At 42.1% G+C, this 25,813-nt stretch overlaps 3 protein-coding genes across 4 annotated transcripts; all 3 read left to right on the forward strand.

The window, feature by feature from the left end:
* The first annotated feature begins 3,330 nt into the window (after positions 1 to 3,330).
* Positions 3,331 to 6,613, forward strand: LOC112216395 (zinc finger protein 226). Of its 2 annotated transcripts, none has more exons than XM_024376368.2 (2): positions 3,331 to 3,424; positions 4,025 to 6,613. In XM_024376368.2, the coding sequence occupies exons 1-2, from the start codon at positions 3,386 to 3,388 to the stop codon at positions 5,540 to 5,542; spliced, it is 1,557 nt and encodes a 518-aa protein (XP_024232136.2). In that variant the 5' UTR covers positions 3,331 to 3,385; the 3' UTR covers positions 5,543 to 6,613. The 2 variants fall into 2 exon arrangements, with proteins under 2 accessions (XP_024232136.2, XP_024232137.2); XM_024376369.2 differs by having other exon boundaries at positions 3,353 to 3,518.
* Positions 6,614 to 6,774: 161 nt separating this feature from the next.
* On the forward strand, positions 6,775 to 12,795 carry LOC112216404 (small nuclear ribonucleoprotein G). The gene is made up of 4 exons (XM_024376379.2): positions 6,775 to 6,899; positions 11,934 to 11,956; positions 12,312 to 12,436; positions 12,569 to 12,795. The coding sequence occupies exons 1-4, from the start codon at positions 6,790 to 6,792 to the stop codon at positions 12,617 to 12,619; spliced, it is 309 nt and encodes a 102-aa protein (XP_024232147.2). The 5' UTR covers positions 6,775 to 6,789; the 3' UTR covers positions 12,620 to 12,795.
* Positions 12,796 to 13,085: 290 nt separating this feature from the next.
* LOC112216400 (pyridoxal phosphate binding protein) lies at positions 13,086 to 25,263 on the forward strand. The gene is made up of 8 exons (XM_024376375.2): positions 13,086 to 13,238; positions 17,443 to 17,550; positions 17,649 to 17,684; positions 17,777 to 17,852; positions 18,144 to 18,284; positions 24,107 to 24,249; positions 24,375 to 24,473; positions 24,620 to 25,263. Exons 1-8 carry the CDS (start codon positions 13,149 to 13,151, stop codon positions 24,773 to 24,775), a joined length of 849 nt encoding a protein of 282 aa, XP_024232143.1. The 5' UTR covers positions 13,086 to 13,148; the 3' UTR covers positions 24,776 to 25,263.
* The last annotated feature ends 550 nt before the right edge of the window (positions 25,264 to 25,813 follow it).

Genomic DNA, 25,813 nt, shown 5'->3' on the forward strand with positions numbered 1-25,813 from the left:
TTGGGGTTATGTCGTAGCCTACCAGTTGATATATTGGGGTTTATGTCGTAGCCTACCAGTTGATATTGGGGTTAGTTGCCTACCAGTTGATTGGGGTTATGTCGTAGCCTACCAGTTGATATTGGGGTTATGTCGTAGCCTACCAGTTGATATTGGGGTTAGTAGCCTACCAGTTGATATTGGGGTTATGTAGTAGCCTACCAGTTGATATTGGGGTTATGTAGTAGCCTACCAGTTGATATATTACCAGTTGGGGTTATGTAGTAGCCTACCAGTTGATATTGGGGTTATGTAGTAGCCTACCAGTTGATATTGGGGTTATGTAGTAGCCTACCAGTTGATATTGGGGTTATGTAGTAGCCTACCAGTTGATATTGGGGTTATGTAGTAGCCTACCAGTTGATATTGGGGTTATGTAGTAGCCTACCAGTTGATATTGGGGTTATGTCGTAGCCTACCAGTTGATATTGGGGTTATGTCGTAGCCTACCAGTTGATATTGGGGTTATGTCGTAGCCTACCTGCCTTGACCTCACTTAGCTGATGTAAATCAGGAATAGTAATTACATTTCCAACTTTCATACCCATTTCTCTGCTATGGTAGGAAAGATGTGACAGTCATTCTTGTATTCATGGTTGCTTGTTTCGTCACAATATGGTTTTGAACATTTGTTTTGAACTGATGCCCGACTGAGCATTCTACTCAATGCATTTTAGATCAAAGGCAGATGGAGAACGTTCATAAGAATGGTATGACGCGACCGAGTGATGGAGGTGCAACCAATGAATTGATTGGCATTTAGGTTCAGTTTCAACAATATGGCTCAAATTAGTTTTGTCAGGTTTTTTTTGTGACCCTATGACAACCTAACATAATTAAACTGAAGTACGTTTTTTCGTGCATCAGTTTTTCTGGCACAATCTGAAGATCCTGGTTAGTTTTTCAATAATCAGTGCTAGAACAGTGAACTTGGTGGTATTGGATGTGTAATCATGATAATGAGAAAACTGAAGTGCCATAACTTCTGTACCAGTATAATTCTCATATTGGTTTTTAAGATCACTATGTAGTTCAATTAGGATTTTTCTGCAATTAAATCATCTAATTGTCATTCTACTTTAGAGTTCTGCTTGTTCCAGGTACATATTTTACCATGTCTGCTCAAGTCAGTGTTTTTGTAGGAAAAATGCAGACTTGTGTTCTTAGTTGGCATTTTCACATTTTATAATGATTTGTTGGTGTATTTGAGTAGTTGCCTTTCAGCCTTAAACTGTGCTCTGTCCTCATTTGTTTATTTGCTCAAAAAAAATTCTGACTTTGTGTAATTTTTATTTAATTCATTCTACGATTGTATTATTCACTCCATGTCGCGTTGTTTTATGGTCATGCAAAGGTTCACTGCATTTTGATTTTAAAAACAGGAGATATAGGACAATGAAACCTGAAGTCATTGTCTAAATTCAAATTTCCAATCATTCATTTGTCTTTTTCTAATCTTCAATGCCAAACTATTCGGCCAATAATGTTTCCTTTCAGTTCCATGCTTCTGTAGTCATTACTGGTTTTAGCCTTAAATTGAGGAAATATTACAGTATTCTGCTGTATATTAACTTTTTGTTTATATTAAACGATTGTTACCCTTTGTTTTGACTGAGCCATGTTGTTATGTGTTGTGCATTAGGGGGGGGTAGTGGGAGTGATCATGCACACATCACCTCACTGACATACACCCAAAAAGCTCAGATTTATACTCCTCTCTGGCTAAATTGAATATTTGTATATTTTACACTCCACTTAATTCTCTAATCATAAACTTTGGAGTTCATCCAATGATATATATATACAGTATATACACACACTAGATAACTGATAGGGGTTGCTGTTTTGAAGCCAACTCGCCTCCATTTTAGTACTCCTCCACTGGTGTAACAAATATTTTGCAAGGTATAGATTGGTTGGTTGTTTAGCAACCAAACAGATGTGCGTGCAACCATGGCGCAAAACAGACTGGTTTGGCTTTGATTTTTGACAACATGTAAACTATATTTCATCTCCATGTTTATTGAAAACATAAATAAATTGGCACAATGAGCACTTGTTGTCTCTCAAATACATTGTTACAGTTGTTGGTTAGCTAGGGAATTTGTTGGCCATATTAGCATCAGTCAAAACACCTCAAAACAGGACATGGTATCAAGAACAAGATAAAACTAGCTGAAACAAGTCACTTATGATTCCCCCACATGGCAGTTTCTTGTCATTGTTGATAGCTATCTGGCCATCTAGAATTACAACAACTTGCGGACTTCTGCCAGAAGTCAAGAGACCTGGCAGTGTGGTGCCAGGACAAGACAGCAACCTCTCTCTCAACGTGATCAAGACAAAGGAGATGATTGTGAACTAGAGAAAAGGAGGACCAAGCACGCCCCCATTCTCATCGACAGAGCTGTAGTGGAGCAGGTTGAGAGCTTCAAGTTCCTTGGTGTCCACATCACCAACAAACTATCATGGTCCAAACACACCAAGACAGTCGTGAAGAGGGCACGACAATACCTATTCCCCCTCAAAACACTGAAATGATTTGGCATGGGTCCTCAGAAAGTTCTACAGCTGCACCATCAAGAGCATCACTTGTTGCATCACAGCCTAGTATGGCAACTGCCCAGCCTCCAACCACTACAGAGGGTAGTGTGTACAGTCCAGTACATCACTGGGGCCAAGCTCTTACCATCCAGGACCTATTTATTTTTTGCCTTTATTTAACTAGGCAAGTCAGATAAGAACAAATTCTTATTTTCAATGACGACCTAAGAACAGTGGGTTAACTGCCTTGTTCAGGGGCGGAACAACAGATTTTTTACCTTGTCAGCTCAGGGATTCAATCTTGCAACCTTTTAGTTACTAGTCCAACATTCTAACCACTAGGCTACCTACCGCTATATACTGAGTGGTGTCAGAGGAAGGCCCTAAAAAATGGCAAAGACTCCAGCCACCCAAGTCATAGACTGTTCTCTCCGGAGCTCCAAGCCTCGGACCAAAAGGCTCCTAAACAGTGTCTTCCCTCAAGCCATGAAACTGCTGAACAGCTAATTAAATGTCTAACTGGACTATTTGCATTGACCCCCCCCCACACACACACACACACACACACATACACACATTTTTACCCTGCTGCTACTCGCTGTTTATTATCTATGTATAGTCACTTTACCCCTACCTATATGTATATTATATCATTGGGTTGTTCTCTAACATTACCAACTTTCCTGAACCCGTTAGTGTTCTTGAATGACTCATTGGTGGAAACGGAAGTACCAGAATGCTAGGTTTTGTAGTCTTATCTAAACTCAAAGTACACAAACAACTTGGCTTCACTTTGGAACACATGGCAACGGTGCTACATGGATATGAAAACAAAGTTTTGGTAACGTTAGCCAAGTACTTATCTTGAAAAATTACTTCTACACTTGTTGGAAACGAATATGTTGCCTGTATTCAAGTTTGTTTGACAAAAAAAGGTACGCTCATTTCGTTGTAGGAGTGGGGGCACTTTTAACATTCGGTCTTGTTTAGCTAGCTAGCTAACGCAACTAGCTAACGTTATAGCGATTCCCTGCTATTTGTTTTATTACCACTGCGTGTAGACTTTGTTAAATACTCAACTACCACATTTGCAGTGCCTGCTATAATTTGAGTTGCGAGACGCCGTAGGTAGTTAAGGGATTTATATATGAAATGTAGCAGACACTTTTAACCAAAGCGAATTACAGTCATGCGTGCACGCATGGGTGGTCTCGGGAATCGAACCCACCACGGTGCATGCGCCATGCTCTACCAACTGAGCTACAGAGGGTGACAAATGTACAGCCGTCTCTGCAGCCAACCATTGTACTATAAAAAGATAGAACAAGGAAATGTTTTGTAGGTTATAGCTACGTTTCCCCTTGTATTAGGATGATGAATTTCCCATATTTACTTTATTCATTAACGTGTCTAATAGACTGTCCTCTGTACCTCCAACTAGGTGCCTTGGTTGAAGATGGATGCAGTTCCTTGCAGTTGGAACAAAACAAGAGTTCAGGAGTCGTTTGCTCGGACTAAGCCTGCATCAGACGCGCTAACAAAGCTGGCAAAACTTGTGGCACAAAAGCAAGAGAGTAAAAGCCAAAACCAACTACTGCCTGATGTGTGCCCGAGTGTGTGTGCAGAGTGCGGTCAGGGATTCTCTGACATGGCCGAGTTATTGCACCACCAGCAGGGAGAGCATGCCTTACCTAAGCGTCACCGATGCCTTTCCTGTGGCAAGGAGTTCTCTCTCCTATCCTCTTTGCAGTTGCACAAGTGTATTCATGATGCAGCCCCTTGTCAGGTCTGTTGTGGTAAACCTCAGCTAGATGCTCCATGCAATGCATGCAAGGCTTCAACCTCAGACTCTCAGAGTGTCCAGGATAAGTCCCTTCATCACCAGTCCCACCATCATGAGAGCAGATCATATGCCTGTGCTCCGTGTGGTAAAGGCTTTAGCCAAAAGCAAGCGCTGCTTCACCATCAGCAGGCTGGCTGTAGTAAATCTGCCTCACGAACTGCAAAGGTTGTCAGCCCTCCCGCTGACTCTCCCTCGCCTGAATCTGCCCTGTCTGACTCTTCTCCCCCTGACTCTCCCCCCTCGGACTCTCCTTCCCCTGATGCAACTAGTGCTCCAGTTCCTGACAGGCCAAACCAATGCCCACTTTGCTCCAAGAGCTTTCGCTCAGGGGCTGGCCTTGCCTGCCATCAGCGATCCTCACATCAGAAGGAGTGGAGTATCTCTAAGTATCTCCCGCCAAAAGAAGGCACAAATGGGGTAAATAGAAAATCCAAGCAGAAGAGTCAACTCCTCTCCTGTCGTTCCTGTGACAAGGTCTTCCCAAGCACTGCCAAGCTGTACTTGCACAGACAAGAATCCCACAGCAGAGAGAAGGATATCAGAAGAGATCCAAGGCCGCTGATTAGCAAGCGGAGGAAAAGAGAGACTTACCCATGTGACGTTTGTGGTAAAGTGTTCTTGCACCATTTGTCACTTAAAGCACACGTCAAGAATCATAGTCAAGAACCACCAAGCCATGTTCAGCAGGTTGGGAAAGCAGCCAAGGAGCCCAAGTTAGCTGAGAAGATGCCAAAAAAGACTAAAAGCAACCTATCACGGAAGATGAGAGGAACTTTGGTCAAGGTTAGCAGAGGGAGACCAAAGAAAATTCCCATGAAAGAGGAAGAGGGAGAGTTTCCTTGCCCATCTTGTGCTGAGGTGTTTTCTTTGCAGTCTGCTCTGAAGGAGCATGAGGAGCTGCATCAGCCTACAGGGAGTATGAGACACTGCAGCGTGTGCAGTCAGGGCATGAGTATCTCTAAGAAGCCTGGGGCCAAGCTTCGGAGGGCCTACCATTGTGTGCCCTGCCTGAAGGCTTTTATAACACTGGACACTTTCTTACAACACTGCCAAAATCACCTCGTTGTCAGTGGCGATGAGGAGAGGAGCTATTCAGACACTGATGGCAAAATCTGAGATGATGTACTCTTCTCTTCTTTTTTAACAAGCTGTACTGAGTTCCCAAGAGAATATTATGTGTACATGTACATTTTAAAGTGTGAAATATTTAGACCTCTCGCCAGAATAGCTGTTTGGATGTAACTCATGTCAACATGCCATTCCAGTTGCAACAATACATTGAAACAACAAAAATGTGTGTGTTGTCTGATACCTTTTGTGACTGACCAACAATGGTACACTGGAAGTGCTGAAGACACAATCTTCCTAGGCCTAAATCCTCGTCATGTTAATTCTTGATTTCTACATTTTATATCCCATCACAAATCAGATCCAACCATCCATTTGTTGATTTGGTTTCAATGAAATTAATATACGCAAGACCTAATTTAGCATGTTACTGGAGCTTTGAAATATATTACTTTCAATCTTTATAAACAACCCAATTCAACTTCCAACAAATCTGGGTTGCAATATTAACTGCACTGTTACAAATAACATGGCCTAAGATGTGGTTTCAAAAAGCTTTTAAATAAAGTATTTTTTATGTAACATAGAAGTTGGAATGGACAGTGATATAGTTTACTATAATATTGACAGGTTTTGATTTGATGACTCAAATGAAGACCATATTTCCATTTAATGTGATTTTTTTTTCCAACTCTTGATGGCATTGTACTTGTAAGTGTGACACTGGTTTAGCATTAATGTCATGATTATTTACCTGTGTGTGCGTGTGTGTGTGTGTGTGTGAGAGAGAGATATATGCATACTCATGGAGCCACTAAAGGCCATCTAACAATGTGACATGACAGGTTCATTTTCTCTGGAAGAAGCTTTGTCTTGGATATTATTATGCAAAACAAGCAGTGATAGCAACCTTCCTGCAATTGTTTGTTAGCAATTGGTGTACCAGGTTATCAATTTTCTGCTGTTTTGTAAAAAAAATATATATAATAAAATCTTAAAAGAATGTCAAATGTTATTTTTTTAAAGTATTTTAGGTTTCAACTTAGGAAAGTGCCTTTGTATCCGAGTTAGCAAACTTTTCTTAGAACATACCTCATTAAAAGTATTCTCCCATGAAAATGTTTTGTGTTTACTCCATTCGTGTAGTTACAGAATTCAACATGGCAAGACACTTGTAAGGAATATGTTCTTAATTAATGTTTTGTACACCGTGTGTATACGAAGAGAAAAAGCAAGCTGCAATTACATCTAGTCAGTAGGCGGCGATGTGCCCACTTACGTTAGAGGAAGTCTGCATGACTGTTTCCGGTTCTGCTTGTTGCGCATTCTTTTCCGCTTTTTCACGAACTGAAGGAACCACTACAAAAAGAAACATGAGTAAAGCACACCCACCAGAGTTGAAAAAGTGAGTTCCTTTTTTAATACACATTTGGTCTACGATCATATTTCAATTCGCTTTATTGGCATGACGTAACAATGTACATATTGCCAATATTTCCAATATTACCGTATTTCACGGTCCATTGTAGATCATGTGCCTAGCAAGCTAACATGATTAGCTACGCGCTAGCCAACAAAGCTACCGGTAGTCGGTAACGTCAGCTAGCTGCTGTTGTGCGGCTAGTCAAATTGCTAGCTAACTTAATGAATGAAAATGACAGCTAGTTAAACCATGCACACATTTACATTGAATATGATTTTTTTTTTTTTTAAATCATGTTTTACAAACGAAAGTGTTTTTTTAATGGGTGGGGTCTCTGTTTTTGGTTTATTAATCTTGTGGCAGTCTAGTTCTGGTCCATTGCACGACGCTCTGCGCTCAGTCGTATTTAAAGGAGTCCCCCACATGTGGGTTAGTGTCCGGCTTCATGTTCAATAGTGGTTGGAAAGATTATGGATATACTGACAAGATACATGTCTCTCCGTCCATCCTTCCTTTGGATTGGTGGATACAGTATTGTAATCTTATTTTGAATGTTCGTGTTGTTGACGTGAACCCGCCTGTATTCAATGGAAAGACGATATGATATTAGCCTCAAACCCTTTAATATGCATAGCCATCTCGAGGAAACTCTGCTATAAAGTGTTTTTTTTTCTCTCAAAGTTGCCAGGATGTCACGTGTCTTACTGATATCAGTACACTCGAAATAATTTAAGCCTATACAAAAAATACAAAAAAACCCTTGTTTGGTGGGCGAAAAAACGCCACCTGCTGGAGGGAGACAGATTTCCACCGAATTGGGCCGCTCTTCCTCTGGTGGTGGTGAGGAGTCAACCCAGGGGGCCAGGGTTCTGGTCTAAAAGCAGTTTAACTGAAGCCCGACCCGGAAAGACAACTTTCATACACAGTCAAATTTGAAATGTCCTATTATGACCCGTTAGTCATCACCTTTGTGCACAAAACATCCATAAAATTATTTTAAATGTAGCTGAGGCCAAAGATATTTACATTTTATATTCATCCAATGTAGGGCTGGATGATATACGTTGTGTGACGATAGAAAAACGTCTTATCGTTTCATATTATGCTGTATAATTTGTTTTGTGTCACAAATAACTCTTTACGGCAATATTTTTAGTCAATTGGATAACACTTTGCACAAACAAACACGGAGGAGAGTGAACGTGACACAGAGCACGGAGACCGTACCTAAAAAAGGGGCAACTTCGGTCTCATGGACGTAGATTGGGTATGAAAAGTCTGACACGGACCAGAAAACTGTCCTCTACAAAAATATGCCGCAGACCGGTCCCGACAACGGGCTCAAACACCACTAACCTCTTTTACCACCTACGCAAGAATCGTGTGAAACAGAACGGAAAGAGTCTACGGATGAGACCCAAAAAAGTAGAGTCGAGTGCTCAAAACAAACCCCCGTCTCAGACGTTGCAAGAGGCTTTTGCCCGCGGCACAGCATATGGCAAAGAACCATGAAGATGGATGGAGAGAACAGCTGCCGTTACAACTAACATCTGCAAAGACCTGGCCCCAATTTACACTGTCGGGAAACGGGGGTTTCGTGAGTTGGTGCCAACAACCCAAGGTACCACATGCAAATCGATATATACGTATTAATGCCAAAATAACATGCAAAACAGGCAAGCCCTCCCAAAAATATATATGTATTGTAATGAAACGGGCAGGGAGCAGGCCTCAAACCCTCGACCTTCTAGCCCGAAGTCCAGCTCGCTGTCGACTGTGCCCCAAAATCATGCTCAAGCGGCAGAGTCCATTTCCGCGCTTATAAACCCAGGTTTGTTATATATATATTAGTATTTTAGGCCTATATTTATTTTTGTTTGCAACTATAGTTGAAGTGTTTTCTATTTACTTTTTTAGATTTTATACATTAATATTTTAGATTTTGTTACATGCTTAATTGAAAATTTGCACAGGTTCTAAATATAATGAGTAAGTAATTCAAAATGTAATAAGAAATAGGCCTTTACATGTGGTCATTTTATATAAACTATTTATTCATTGAATTTACAGAAAATGTGCAATATTGTGATATGTATCGTTATCGGGATATGAAATGACCTATATCGGGATATGAGATAATGGCCATATCGCCCAGCCCTAATCCAATATATGTTTTTGGATGACGTGATGACGCTACTTCCTGTGCACACGGAGTGCTAGTGCGCATGTCATTTTGGTCCATATAACCCGGATGTAACCCGGATATAGACGGTTCATGAATCGGCGTATGCGAACGTGAGTTACCTTGAAAACAACTGGGCGGACATCTTGGACGCAGTCTCCAGTTCTTATTGTACTTCAGGTTCGGCAGCGTCTTCACCGTTCATTTATTTTGGGAGAGGCTATACGGACACGCCTGGTGCCCAAATAGATAACTTATGTTGCGCAGCTGAGAGTCAAGTGTGGAGACGAATGGATTCAGTTCAGTCACTGGTCCTGATGAGCCCTTCCCAGCTAGCTAGTTTATGCAACAACAGCAGCATGGCACTAGTAAAATAAAGTGTTTATTTTGATGGGTAAGGGCGGGGGGAAAAAACAGGTAGTATTGGTCACCATCTGGATTTGGTCCCATCTCCAATTTGTTTCCTCCCACTTGATTCGATTTGTAGTAGGATAACAGCCTACATGATAAATAACTTGTGCTTTTAGCTGTCACCCTGGCCTGCTATTGGCTACTTCCCTCTCTTTACTTCCAGACAGCAGTCGGCAAGCAGGCCGAAGGTCACTGTGCCCAGTGTTCTTGTGTTGCCGGCTTGAGAAACAAACTCTCCCCATTGAGAAGTGTAGACTGTATCACAGTGACAGATGGTTTCTACCAACATTACATTTATTGTAGTCATTTTCACTGAAAATGTACAACTACAACATTAACGTTTCACGTTACATGTTTGTAATAAAAAATAATAATAATAACTCAGATAAACTGAAAGATTCTGAACACTCAAATCAAAAAGATGTTTCAATTTCTTGCTAAAGTTTCTATCCACAAGCATATTAATTGGACCTTTATTTAAAAAGGCAAGTCAGTTAAGAACAAATTCTTATTTTCAATGATGGCCTAGGAACAGTGGGTTAACTGCCTGTTCAGGGGCAGAACGACAGTACCTTGTCAGCTCGGGGATTTGAACTTGCAACCTTTCGGTTACTAGTCCAACGCTCTAACCTACCCTGCCGCCCCCGTGTGAAGACCTGTTACCTATGTTTGCCAACACAGCCAGACACAGTTTTGTACCCTTAACTCTTTTTTTTTTTTATTGACTTGTCATATTTGGTGATCAAATCAGACTATTAATATAGTGAGTAATCTAGGAAAGCCAGGAGTTAATTGACACGAGAAAACTCGAGAAAATAGCAACTCTACAGAGCGCAATGACCTATAATGAATGGCTAAATGACTTCCGGGGGCAAAGGGTCCATGGAGCTCCTCCTCACCACTCAATATACTTTTGTAACTCACCAACGTAAAATGTTGCTTTAGAACTTGGGTGTATTCATTACGGAAACTGATTACTGTTTAATAACAAAACGGGAATGAAACGGGGAGGGACCTACCTGAATTTGTCCAATAAACGTTTCAGTTTGGAGTAAACGTTTCGTTTTTGCAACAGACAAACATTTTTGCTATAGAATCGGCATTATGATTACACCCTTTATCTTTGTGTGCGTGTGTTATGGAATTTTAATATTTGTGCTTTTCTTATAACTTAACTAATTTCTGTGTTCATGCAAGTGGCTGACTGTACAAATCCTCACTTTCAATAGCTGCAATTTGGCAGTACGCCCAGACCTTGTTTTGAGAACGAACAAAAGATCTCAGTTTCAAGGTCAGCTTAGAGAGGAGAAGTCTGTCACATGTTAGGAAACAATATTGGTCGTTCACATGAATGGGAAAAAAACGGTAATGATTAATTAATTATGCTAAATCATGCAAATATCACTTGTCTGTGTATAGCCGTATATAAGACAGCTGCAGAGCTCCCGATTTAACGTGTAATATGGTGCATTGACTTAGTTGGAACCTCCAGCGTGCTGACAAATAAACAATGACTCATTTAATAATGACTGAGTGTCCCTGTGTACGAATTTCCACGACAGGTCCTAAAGCTCCGACCTGGCTGCACTCCTCTTTCCGCAGTTATGGTTCCGGAACTGAGACACCCACTCATTTTTTTCATACAAAAACATGTTGGACACGTGGTTCCAATCGTTGAATAGGTATAACAATCTCCGGGGTGAAGCATTAATTCAAAAGATAAGAAATCACTTCTTTTTTTTTTAAGTGATATGAAAGAAAAGTCAAGACTGTACCTACCAGAGTTAGTTGGCAAACAAACTAATCATCCAATACAGCATTGCTGTCTGTTTCGTCCAATCACAGAGCAGACACAAGTCACGTGATCGCTAACAGATCACATGACTTGTATCTGCTCTGTGATTGGACGATAGTGACCGCAAAGCTCATGGTTAGTGTACGTGTTGGTGCTCTTTGATACGGAAACTGACGAACAATAAAAACCAACGTATTTTTACCAACACAGATGGGCTCTACATCAACATATGAATTGTTTTGCGATCTCTGTAGAAAATAGAAAGTACTGCATCTCAGTGCTAGAGGTGTCACTACAGGCCCTGGTTTGATCCCGGGCTGTATCACAACCGGCCGTGATCGGGAGTCCCATGGGGCACAATTGGCCCAGCGTCGTCCATGTTAGGGGAGGGTTTGGCTGGGGGAAGGCCATCATAAGAATTTGATCTTAACTGACTTGCCTAGTTCAATAAAGGTTCAATTTAAACAATGACCATGCAGCTCGTTGTGTAAATCAGATGTATGCGTGTGGACCAGAGCTAGTCTGGCACACTCACACATAGCCAAACCCTCTCTGGTATGGCCATACAGTTTGTGGTGTAACTATCTTTATTAGCAAATAATAATAACATATTTTCTGCTCATTTCAGGTTCATGGACAAGAAGCTTTCTCGTGAGTACTGATTCTGAATATCGATGGTTCTGCCGAGTTGAATTGACAAACTATGAATTATCTATTTGTATGCAAAGCCAACCAAGGCTTTGATCACATGAATTGACAAACCCAATTTACAATTTCTTAGCCATATGAAATAGAAAGTGTCTCCAATTTGGCTTGCCTCATTATTACTGTTGTTGAAATGTTGTCCACGGGTGTAATCATTTGTCCAAACGGAGAGTTTCTAGCGGACAAATTCTGCTATGTCCTTCCCTGTTCACTTTGCTAGCGTTTTTATGAAACTTTTTGCAACAGAAGCTGTGTAATTAATGCACCCCGGGTCTTCAAAGTTCTACATCTTGTTCCTCAGTGAAGCTGAACGGTGGCAGGCAGGTCCAGGGAGTCCTGCGAGGTTTTGACCCCTTCATGAACTTGGTGATGGATGAGTGCTTGGAGATGGCCCCTGGGGGAATACAGAACACCATAGGCATGGTGGTCAGTACCCAACAGCGTTGTCAACTACATTTACACACTACCTCTGGGGACAGACACATTTTGATTTTATTCATCAATGTCACCACTTTTTTTTTTATGCGTGAAAATCTTTTTTTTGTTTACTTTCTGTAGGTAATCAGAGGAAACAGCATCATCATGTTGGAGGCACTTGAGAGAGTATGAGGGCGGGGATGACAGAATCATCTTGAAAGAAGTGGAATAATGGACATTACACTTTTTATGTAATTTCCTTGTTTTTCCTGTTGATAGATTATGTATTTGATACGTTTAGACAGATATTTCAGTTGGAAAATTTTTAATTTTGAAATCTTGTGAATAAACTGGGTATTTTGTTTTTATTTTTGCGCACATGTGTTTTTTACCTCCATGTTTCAAGCACTTGATGGATTACATTTAATGTAAAATTATAGTTAGGTGATAACATACAATATAGATATCTATTCAAACATTGAGGGCTATTATCCCTAATGAATTCGTGTTACTGACTGCCCCAATTTTTCACCTTTCTTTACACACGTGACTACAATTAATGGACACGGGTTGATTTCTCTGCAGTCAACACAAGGGGTCGCCGTCTCACTTCACACAGGCTTTCTATGGTAGAGAAAGGACTTTTATTTTGACGGGTTGATCACGTTTGTGTTGATTACGCAGAGCCGGTCTCTACCATTGGTTGCACAGTGTATTGAGTATGTGGAAAGTAGGAATGTCGGAGGAGGTTGGAAAAGCGTTACACGCGGTGGTAGACAGGGTAAATCAAGCGGCGGCACGTCGCCCCAAGGTAAGTCAAGTTGGGAAGAACCCGTATCTACTTTAGAGTCGTGCGAAATGGTCATATTTAAAAGCGGGGGTGGACCAGTTTGTATGTCAGGCAAAACACCTCAACCTTTGAGACGTTACACCATAAAATGCACATTACATTTTGATATCACCTAATTAGCTAACAAACTTAGCGCTTTCCTATCGCATGGCCCGTGAAGCCAACTCTTACCACGCGGAGGGTTGTACACGATCTGCTCGCTGCAGTGATGTTAACGTCAATGTTTCGTAAGTATTGCAAAACATTTATTCGATCAACTTCCGTGCACACCTGTTTAGTAGTTGAATTAACGTTTGTATTGGTTCAATCGACACCATCCCACTACAATTGAACTAGCCTAGGCAGCCTATGATAGTGAGCGCTAGATCTGCACCACAGACCGTAATGAATGTAGAGATCCTAAAATTGCTTCTCCAAATAGAAATCCCCGATGACACTTGTAGGCGATGTCGTGGTGACGTTGGCCATCTAATCTCATGCGTAGATTCACGTCATTGGGTCATAACGGTTGTATCGCGCCGAACTGCGCATGTGTAGGCCGTCAACTCAAAGGCACCACTTTCGATATATTTGTAAAGTTGATGTTGATTTGAAGTTGTTTTTGACGGGGGAAAAAAACCCTTTCACGAGGTTGGAGTTAATAACATGTTCAACTACATTATTTAAGATATTGGCTCGAATCTAGGTTGTGTTTTTAGATTTCGAGAAAATTAACTAAGGAATTATTGTTCACTTTCTCATTGACTTGGCCTGGTAAATTTGGTATGTTTCGCAAGCGTTCCCGGAAGTGTTGCGGTGTTACGCCTCTGGGTTTAGAAACTGCACCATCGTCTAGGGTTGATTTTCCCAGCCGGTAGGTAATACCAGAGAGGAAGAGATGCCCAACTCGACGGAAAATCTATCTCCTTCCAGCAGGTGGCGCTTTTTTGTTTAGCCCACCAAGCAAGGACTTTCTGTGTAGAGGTCAATGACCACGTTACATGCACACCAATATCCCGTTATTCGGGATACTCAAGTATTCTGTTTTTGACTTGACACATATAAACACATCACGTTTACAATAACCCCAAAAAGCTTGTATCCCGGTTATGAGAAACTCGGATAAGATGCCTGGGATATGCTGATCTTAGATGGGATGCTGTTTTTCGCAGGCGGTCTGATACGGCTCAGTTTAACATCATGGGTGTTTAGAAAAAAAAAATCTTCGTCTGATTGTCAAATAAATCACTTTGTAGGCTACACGTGCGCAGTTCGATACACCATAATTCCATAATGTATTTTGTTGGTACTCCGTACATCACCGTATAGGCTTCTGGCTACATTCAACCCTAATTTAGGCCACTTTCAATATATAATTTCAGACATTTGGGAGGCTATATTATAATTGGTAGGCCATATTATAATTGGTAGGCCATTTTTACATGTATCTTGTCTTCTGTCATAACTCGTTGCCCCAGAAGACTAAATAAAGTAGTGCTCACCAGAATAATATATTGCATTGATATAATTAATGCATTAGTAACCGGGGAGAACGCAAAAACACTGGGAAGATTGATCCTGTGGAAAATGTCCAAATGTTATCAGTTTGACCGGTTTTAAGGAAATGAAAAGTTGAGAAAATGATAAAACACGTTTCTGATAAGACTTCAGTTCGTTTTGAGTGCATATTTTATGTGGTTGAAATACTGTCTGCTTGCATAAGAGTCAGAGATAACACAACACCGAATTCGCATTTTCTCAAGAGATGCTGAAAGTAATCAATCATAATTCTCCACTCTCTTCCTGAGACAAAATTAACATTTTGTTGTATAATTTTACTGCAAGAAATGCATCATTCTGCAGGAGTTAGGATACATGTGAAAGGTCATAGATCTAAAGACTGTGTCCATATTTAAATTACTATTTCATTTAACCCATATTAGGAATATTCTGTTTAGTCACGGATAAAGGGATACTCGTGAGCGGGATATGAAAGGTGCATCCAAACATCTTATCCCAAATAAGACCTTAAGCGGCATATTCGCTACTATCTGGGAATACTGTGCGCACGTAAACTTGAACTCGGGGGTCCCGAGTTTCCGACATTAACGCAGCATTATTAAATATTGATTTAATTTTATATTTGATAAACAATACAGAACATACACATACAAACGACAGCTACATCACACCTGCCCAGATCCACTAGCCTCCACCCCCATCTCCAGCGCCCGCATCATTTTCCTCCACATGGCCTGAAACTGCACGGTTTCTCGCCGTAGCCCACGCACTTAAAATATTTAAATAATAAATCATATTTTTCCATTGTGTTAAAGATGAGCGATGAGAAGAGAATCGATCAACCCATCGGATATCTCACTAATAATTTGAGTTCATTTGAACTCATTTCTGACACGACTAACGCGACATAATATCCAACTGCGTGGACAGACGCAGACAACCATTTCCGATTTCAATGACAGGTTGTCATCTTGTAATGAAATTTCATCAGGCTAAAATAAGTGCATTTGGACAGTATATCTGGGTAGTGTTGTAAACGTTGCCACCGCAAACCCTAATGCCTAACCTTGACCACACTGCTAACCCTAATGCCTAACCTTGACCTCACTGCTAACCCTAATGCCTAACCTTGACCACACTGCTAACCCTAATGCCTAACCTTAACCACACTGCTAACCCTAATTCCTAACCTTGACCACACTGCTAAACCCTAATGCCTAACCTAACCTAACCCTAACCACAACCACACTGCTAACCCTAATGCCTAACCTTGACCACACACTGCCTAACCTGAACCCTAATGCCTAACCTTGACCACACTGCTAACCCTAATGCCTAATCTTAACCCTAATGCCTAATCTTGACCACACTGCTAACCCTAATGCCTAACCTTGACCACACTGCTAACCCCAATGCCTAACCTTGACCACACTGCTAACCCCAATGCTTAACCTAATGACCTCACTGCTAACCCTAATGCCTAACCACAATCACACTGCTAACCCTAATGACCTAACCTTGCCTAACCTCACTGCTAACCCTAATGCCTAACCTTGACCTCACTGCTAACCCTAATGCCTAACCACAATCACACTGCTAACCCTAATGCCTAACCTTGACCACACTGCTAACCCCAATGCCTAACCTTGACCACACTGCTAACCCTAATGCCTAATCTTGACCATGCCTAACCTTAACCACTGCTAACCCTAATGCCTAACCTTGACCACACTGCTAACCCCAATGCCTAACCTTGACCACACTGCTAACCCCAATGCTTAACCTTGACCTCACTGCTAACCCTAATGCCTAACCACAATCACACTGCTAACCCTAATGCCTAACCTTGACCACACTGCTAACCCTAATGCCTAACCTTGACCACACTGCTAACCCCAATGCCTAACCTTGACCACACTGCTAACCCCAATGCCTAACCTTGACCTCACTGCTAACCCTAATGCCTAACCTTGACCACACTGCTAACCCTAATGCCTAACCTTGACCACACTGCTAACCCCAATGCCTAACCTTGACCTCACTGCTAACCCTAATGCCTAACCACAATCACACTGCTAACCCTAATGCCTAACCTTGACCTCACTGCTAACCCTAATGCCTAACCTTGACCTCACTGCTAACCCTAATGCCTAACCTTGACCACACTGCTAACCCTAATGCCTAACCTTAACCACACTGCTAACCCTAATGCCTAACCTTAACCACACTGCTAACCCTAATGCCTAACCTTAACCACAACCACACTGCTAACCCTAATGCCTAACCTTAACACACTGCTAACCCTAATGCCTAACCTTGACCACACTGCTAACCCTAATGCCTAACCTTAACCACACTGCTAACCCTAATGCCTAACCTTGACCTCACTGCTAACCCTAATGCCTAACCTTAACCACAACCACACTGCTAACCCTAATGCCAGCGAGCACAATTCTTCATTGTCTACACCATCTATTTCTCTTCGTTCCATATTGTGCCCCCAATATGCCCTCCTGAAGGAGCACCAGATATGTACTGGACTGTCCTGAAGTAGTTTATCAAGATGTGACTATCCCTTTGTCTATGAGGATCTCATCCACACATCCATTCATTTATTCACCATATATTATATTGCTCTTCTTTTTCCTCTGCTCTCCCATTCAAGACGTTGCCCGCGGTGCCGCCCCGCCTGGTAGCCGTGAGTAAGACCAAACCACCTGACATGGTGATCGAGGCGTACCGAAAAGGGCATCGCAATTTTGGTGAAAACTATGTGAGTATTTGTATTGAACATGGTATACAGTTACACACAACTTTTATTGCTGGTGTTACGACATTGGTGGTTTTTTAACTTTTTAATTTGACTTTTAGGTGAATGAACTTGTGGATAAAGCATCAAATCCTCAGGTTGGTTCGAAGGTTTGAAGTCACATTATTTTTAATCTCATGACATGTCTATCCGACATCCGTTAAAAATATTTATTTATGTCCTAATGTAGATTTTAGAATCATGCCCAGAAATCGAGTGGCATTTTATTGGCCATTTACAGAAGAATAATGTCAACAAACTTTTGGGTAAGTAACATCTTGTGAAACATGTTATGTTTTGTGTTTTCATATTTTTAATAGTGTAGTGTTCTGCTCAGGTGCACCAAAGGCCTCTATATTTAAAGCTTTCAACATCAACATGCATGTCTCCCAAAACCCGTCAATCTACTCACACATTTAAATAAAAAAAATATTAAAAAAGCTGACATGTTTCATCTTTCGACCTCAAAATCGGTCTTTGTCAAGCTTTGAACACAATTCCATAGAAACCTTTAGTAGAGCCGACAGATCTTAATTCTACTCACACACATCCCACAGGTGTACCAAACCTGTTCATGGTGGAGACGGTGGACTCAGCCAAGTTGGCCGACAAGGTGAACAGCTCCTGGCAGAGGTTAAGAGCAGCTAGTACGCAGAAGTTAAAGATCATGGTTCAGATCAACACCAGTGGGGAGGAAAGTAAGTGTACACACACACACAGCTTGGATTTTATTGATGGCTCATGTACTGGAGGCATTTGTAGAGATGGCTGCTAACCCTAATGCCTGACCACAACCACACTGCTAACCCTAATGCCTAACAACAACCACACTGCTAACCCTAACCTCACTGCAAACCCTAATGCCCAACCTTAACCTCACTGCAAACCCTAATGCCTGACAACAACCACACTGCTAACCCTAATGCCTGACCACAACCACACTGCTAACCCTAACCTCACTGCAAACCCTAATGCCTGACAACAACCACACTGCTAACCCTAACCTCACTGCAAACCCTAATGCCTGACAACAACCACACTGCTAACCCTAATGCCTGACCACAACCACACTGCTAACCCTAATGTCTGACCTTAAAGGGGAATGGAAACACCAGGATTTAGAATGTCAGCTAACTGTAACTGTGAATCTCCATATTGAAATTGTTGCATCACTGACAGGAGAGAAGATTTTGGAACTCCCCAAAATGTCTGAATTTACCGAGTAGCTCCGAGACTGAGAATGAGTTTATAACATAGAATGAAATATCTTTAGTTAGGGAGCCAATAAACCTACTGAAGCTGTTCATGTTTGAGCCAAACTGCCAGATCAGAGTTTGTTCTCGTAGCAGTAACAACACAGACATGCCGCCTGAAACACCTCAGCTAGAGGGTTTGCCTAGGCAAACACAAACTGGTGTGAGTGGGGATGCTGCTAGAGTATGAGTGTATGTGTTGTAGAGAAATTGTGGTGATACAGCACAAAATCCCACTGTATTCCATCTAGGTCAGAGGTTCCTGTCAGTCAGTCAGGATGATGATGTATTACATCCAGGTCAGAGGTTCCTGTCAGTCTGTCTGGATGGTGATGTATTACATCCAGGTCAGAGGTTCCTGTCAGTCTGTCTGGATGGTAATGTATGTATTGGACATGTCATTAATCCTTATGAAGGACCTCCTGGTAGAAGAGGTTACTCAACCAGACAGCAGCCGATATGCCAGTTAAATAATTGGTGAAGTTTTGCTTGATTATAAATATAAGGTTAATATCAGTAGTAGGTAGGTGCTCAATAAATATAATCCGTATCCTATAAAGATGTTTATTATCAGCGCTGTTTGGCGCTATGGTAACACGTTTACCTTTTAAATTAGACGACCAGAGTTCGAATCGCAGACAGATTCACGAAATCTCATCCTAACCAATAATGGGACGTGCTCATTATACACTGCTCAAAAAAATAAAGGGAACACTTAAACAACACAATGTAACTCCAAGTCAATCACACTTCTGTGAAATCAAACTGTCCACTTAGGAAGCAAACACTGATTGACAATAAATTGCACATGCTGTTGTGCAAATGGAATAGACAACAGGTGGAAATTATAGGCAATTAGCAAGACACCCCCAATAAAGGAGTGGTTCTGCAGGTGGTGACCACAGACCACTTCTCAGTTCCTATGCTTCCTGGCTGATGTTTTGGTCACTTTTGAATGCTGGCGGTGCTTTCACTCTAGTGGTGAACCCACACAAGTGGCTCAGGTAGTGCAGCTCATCCAGGATGGCACATCAATGCGAGCTGTGGCAAGAAGGTTTGCTGTGTCTGTCAGCGTAGTGTCAAGAGCATGGAGGCGCTACCAGGATACAGGCCAGTACATCAGGAGACGTGGAGGAGGCCGTAGGAGGGCAACAACCCAGCAGCAGGACCGCTACCTCCGCATTTGTGCAAGGAGGAGCAGGAGGAGCACTGTCAGAGCCCTGCAAAATTACCTCCAGCAGGCCACAAATGTGCATGTGTCTGCTCAAAAGGTCAGAAACAGACTCCATGAGGGTGGTATGAGGGCCCGACGTCCACAGGTGGGGGTTGTGCTTACAGCCCAACACCGTGCAGGACGTTTGGCATTTGCCAGAGAACACCAAGATTGGCAAATTCACCACCATTCGCCCTGTGCTCTTCACAGATGAAAGCAGGTTCACACTGAGCACATGTGACAGAGTCTGGAGACGCCGTGGAGAACGTTCTGCTGCCTGCAACATCCTCCAGCATGACCGGTTTGGCGGTGGGTCAGTCAAGGTGTGGGGTGGCATTTCTTTGGGGGGGCCGTACAGCCCTCCGTGTGCTCGCCAGAGGTAGCCTGACTGCCATTAGGCACAGAGATGAGATCCTCAGACCCCTTGTGAGACCATATACTGATGCGGTTGGCCCTGGGTTCCTCTTAATGCAAGACGATGCTAGACCTCATGTGGCTGGAGTGTGTCAGCAGTTCCTGCAAGAGGAAGGCATTGATGCTATGGACTGGCTCGCCCGTTCCCCAGACCTGAATCCAATTGAGCACATCTGGGACATCATGTCTCGCTCCATCCACCAACGCCACGTTGCACCACAGACTGTCCAGGAGTTGGCAGATGCTTTAGTCCGGGTCTGGGAGGAGATCCCTCAGGAGACCATCCGCCACCTCATCAGGAGCATGCCCAGGCGTTGTAGGGAGGTCATACAGGCACGTGGAGGCCACACACACTACTGAGCCTCATTTTGACTTGTTTTAAGGACATTACATCAAAGTTGGATCAGCCTGTAGTGTGGTTTTCCACTTTAATTTTGAGTGTGACTCCAAATCCAGACCTCCATGTGTTGATAAATTTCCATTGATAATTTTTGTGTGATTTTTGTTGTCAGCACATTCAACTATGTAAAGAAAAAAGTATTTAATAAGAATATTTCATTCATTCAGATCTAGGATGTGTTATTTTAGTGTTCCCTTTATTTTTTTGAGCAATTTAAATACATAGTCCGATACCGAAATAAAATCACTAACTTTTCTTATGATTTTGTTTGCAGAGTATACAGGCTGGCAGTTTATCACCAGGTCACCCTGTGGGCACAAGGGAGAATTAGAAGGGGTGTACGGCATCTCATCCCTGCGCGTATCGTTTCTTCCAAAAGGCGCATAATAGCCAGAAGCAAAGGCCTTGAATAGAACCAGTTAATTTAGTACATCTAGCCTAACCTGAGACAGAGACATAATGCCTGCGCCTTATGTAAAAATAGTATTAGTTAGCTTGTCCACTATAACAACAGGTTCAAGCGTAACCAGATAAACTTGCTTTGAAGATAAAAACGACTTTCAGTGCGCACTAATCCCGGTGTCCCTGCCGCTAGATTAGTGACTTCAACTAGCTTTGGCTGCCATCTATTGGAAAGGAATGGTAACTACACTGGGCAGCTAGTTGTCAAAGTAGACTTTAATAATATATACCATTTAGCAGATGTCTTTAACAAAAGCGAACTGGGTACATGGTAGTGGTAACAGATCATAGAAACAGGATTACAATGTTGATGTCATGGATGGTCAGTCATTCTATCTTTAACTCTGTCTATGCATTTGAGAGTGGTTATATTTCTCCAGCCCCATCCCTCAGCAGAGGAGGAGCAGGGAGACACTTTGTAATTGTTTCTACTACTACAGATTAAATACGCAACAACATATGTTACAGATACTATAAACATGTTCCATCACTCAGACAGTGAATATCCAGCACAGCAAACAATCAATCAAATGTATTTTACAAAAGCCCTTTTTACATTAATATACTAACCACAAGGCCTCCCGAGTGGCGCAGTGGTCTACGGCACTGCATCGCAGTGGGTTCGAGCCCAGGCTCTGTCGCAACCGGGAGGCCCATGGGGCAGCGCACAATTGACCCAGCGTTGTCCGGGTTAGGGAGGGTTTGGCCGGTAGGGATATCCTCGTCTCATCGCGCACTAGCGACTCTTGTGGCGGGCCGAGCGCAGTGCACGCTAACCAGGTCAGCGGTGTTTCCTCCGACACATTGGTGCGGCTGGCTTCCAGGTTGGATGGGAATTGTGTCAAGAAGCAGTGCGGTTGGTTGGGTTGTGTTTCGGAGGACGCATGGCTCTCAACATTCGCCTCCCCTGAGTCCGTATGGGAGTTGCAGCGATGAGACAAGACTGTAATTACTACCAATTGGATACCATGAAATTGGGGGGGAGGGGTGAAAAATACAAAAAAATAACTCTTAACCACAGTGGTTATAGATGGTGCAAGAGTTCAACACCTCAGGAGCAAATGTCAGTTGGCTTTTCATAGCTGAGCATTCATAGGCTGAGAGAGAGAGTCGAAACAACAGAACCGGGACATGGTAGCACGTCCACTACGATTTCCTTTATGGATGGGTGTATTATTTGAATTCGCTGTTGAACGGCCGGCTCCTTCTCCATTTTCAGAACACCTTCGCACTGTGATTGTGATTCTGAGCTCTCAGGTTCATACAGCAGGTTATGGTCTTCACTGATCTCCGTCTGTGGCGTATCGGGGCAGGATTTGGCTGTATACTGATGGTTGTGAGCGCAATCTAGCTGGACCCCGAGCTCTTTAGTGATGGTCCCTGTGGACCTCTTCTCCACCGCAGCACAGGAACACTCTGGCACCAAGGGGTCAGTTCGGCATGCTGTACTAACCATTCCTTCCTGTTGGTAGAAAGAAATTAAGGCGTCTATTAGGATCTAGTTATATTCAAGAATCACTGCATATACTTGAAATAAACAATAGCCTTTAGAAATAACATGGATTTGCATGAACCACCTCTGCTTACTGCACAGTCTCCTCCAGGATGAAAACATGTTCAGGGATGAAGATGTCATCCTGAAAACAAACCAACGTTTTGTGAAGACAAGTAAACCCATATATATATATATATCAGTTGGCATTAACAAGCTACCTGTGTTGTATGCTTTGTCAACACACACAGCAAATACAGGGACATCTAACACTGGCCTAGTCAACAATAGTTTGCGGGCCTCCTGGGTGGCGCAGTTGTTAAGGGCGCTGTACTGCAGCGCCAGCTGTGCCATCAGAGTCCCTGGGTTCGCGCCCAGGCTCTGTCGTAACCGGCCGCGACTGGGAGGTCCGTGGGGCGACGCACAATTGGCCTAGCGTCGTCCGGGTTAGGGAGGGCTTGGTCGGTAGGGATGTCCTTGTCTCATCGCGCACCAGCGACTCCTGTGGCGGGCCGGGCGCAGTAAAAGCTAACCAAGGTTGCCAGGTGCACGGTGCCCTCCGACACATTGGTGCGGCTGGCTTCCAGGTTGGATGCATGCTGTGTTAAGAAGCAGGTTGGGTTGTGTATCGGAGGACGCATGACTTTCAACCTTTATCTCTCCCGAGCCCATACGGGAGTTGTAGCGATGAGACAAGATAGTAGCTATACAACAATTGGACACCACAAAATTGGGGAGAAAAAGGGGTAAAAAAAAAAAAAAAAAAAAAGAATAAATAAAAAACAGTTTGCGATGTTGATGAATGGTCGGTAGGGCTTCAACGTAGGCATTACGACTCCCGGTTGCCGTATCGAACGTGCCCTTCATCGCAAAGTGCTGTCTGCAGATCCTGCTTGCTCGATCTGGCACGTCCTTCCTCTTCAGGACAGGCCAATTCATACAGCCTGGCACTATACAGTTCATATTTGAATTAAAATCAAAATACTAAATATAAAAATATAATATATGTTTTTATGTTAAATGAACATGTTTAGTATTATTGGATTGAGTACATCTCTTTGTTTTAAATTTACTTCCTAAAGTGTTTCCATTCCCCTTTTTAAATTAAGACCAAAAAGCAAATGTTTGTTTTCGCATGTATTTTTATTTATTTACCATATAGCCAATAGCAACTGTCCCATCTAGAGGAACCCGCTCAGTTTTTCCTCCTGGCTTAGACTCATGACAATAAACGTCAACCTGCCTGCCAGACAGACACACTAACTACCGCTCTATGTCTCCTCTAGGTAAACATGGACTGCCTCCTGGTGAGACAGTGAACACAGTGAAACACATTTTATCCAAATGCTCTGCCCTACACTTCTCTGGACTCATGACCATTGGTCGCTATGGCTACGACCTAGCTGATGGCCCTAACCCAGATTTTCAGGTATTTGTCTGTTTTGATTACCCTGACTTGCCTAGTTAAATAAAAAAATAAAAAAATGTTTTATGTTAAGGCTTTTGGTAAAGATCTATAAGTGTGTGTTAAGTCTGTTGTGCATCACCAACCAGGCTTTGCTGAGTCGGCGACAGGAAGTTTGTGCCAGTCTACAGCTGCCCCTTGAGGATGTGGAGCTTAGTATGGGCATGTCCACTGACTTTGAACACGCTGTAAGTTCCACTGTCTCAGCCTTCTTAATGGCTAATACAATATGTTCTTAACATATTGATTTAACTACCCATTACTACTCGAATGCTCATGCTGTTTGTATAAATTATACCCTTCTGAGGTATTCTTTTTCATTTCCCTCCTTTAGATTGAGGTGGGTTCAACCAACGTGCGAGTTGGTAGTACTATTTTTGGTAATAGGGATTATCCCAACACTCCCACTCCCAGTCCAGAGAGAAAGTCAAAGGTGCCGACAGAAGAAGCAGCTAAGAAGATGGAGCGTCTCACTGTGACAGAACAGTGATGTTTCTCCTTCCTACACTCACAACAGGCTGAAAAGGAATTCAGAATTTTATGAGAATTAACTGGGGGAAAAAATGTCTTTGGTTGATCTAGATTTTCAATTCATTTCTACGGAGCCCATTCATTTGAGTGTTTTTGGAAGGAATTCGATCTTCAAGTTGACGTTACAAACTGAGATTTTTAAACTACTTCTCACATTAGGCATAGATTCTCATCACTCAATTGATGATGTTGGATATAAGAAGCTATAGCTCACATCTCGATCTTGTGCCAACCCTTGATTCAATAGATACCGTTTCACACGATACAGTATATCGATCATTCAGAGTCAAGCAGAGATGGAGTTTATATCTAGCAAATGTTTTGATAATTAATATACTGAACTCTTCACTGTTTTGAATATCCCAGTGATTGGGAATCTTACATAGTAAAATGTCCTATTTTTCTGGCAAAATACTTGTGATTTAATAAACATAACCCCCCCTTTGATGGATGGTATGGTGTTGTCAAATACTTTTTATTTTTTAATTCTTGATAAACAATTACAAAACTGCAGGTAGATTCACTCACACAATATGTTTACACTAGTATTATTAGTGATTATTTTGGTCTGAGTTGTGTGTTGGTGCACTGAAAGTTTCATTCTGCTAAGATTTTCATAGTTATCAATGTAAAACTAAATCCATAACTAAGGGAACTGCAAATAAACAGCAAAACATTCACTTAAATGAGATACAGGATTAAATTGATACTGCAGAAGGTGACAAACAAAATTATTGAAAATAACTTGGGTTTTGTATTTTTCCGATACAGTAATTTTACATAAAGAATCACAACCAATTACTTGTACTTTTTTATTGCATACATTGAAAATGACAGCCAACCAAAAGTAAAAACCTTCATAATTACAAATTAAGCTGTTGAATTTATACCATCATCATATTTTATTCACATCTTAGTGATGTCTAGATCAGTTTGGAATAACTTGAGGGTATTTTATCATAGGCCTTCATTTCATAACATTCAAATGTAATCTGCA

The sequence above is a fragment of the Oncorhynchus tshawytscha genome, linkage group LG16, assembly GCF_018296145.1.
Source record: "Oncorhynchus tshawytscha isolate Ot180627B linkage group LG16, Otsh_v2.0, whole genome shotgun sequence".
NCBI classification, from domain to species: Eukaryota; Metazoa; Chordata; class Actinopteri; order Salmoniformes; family Salmonidae; genus Oncorhynchus; species Oncorhynchus tshawytscha.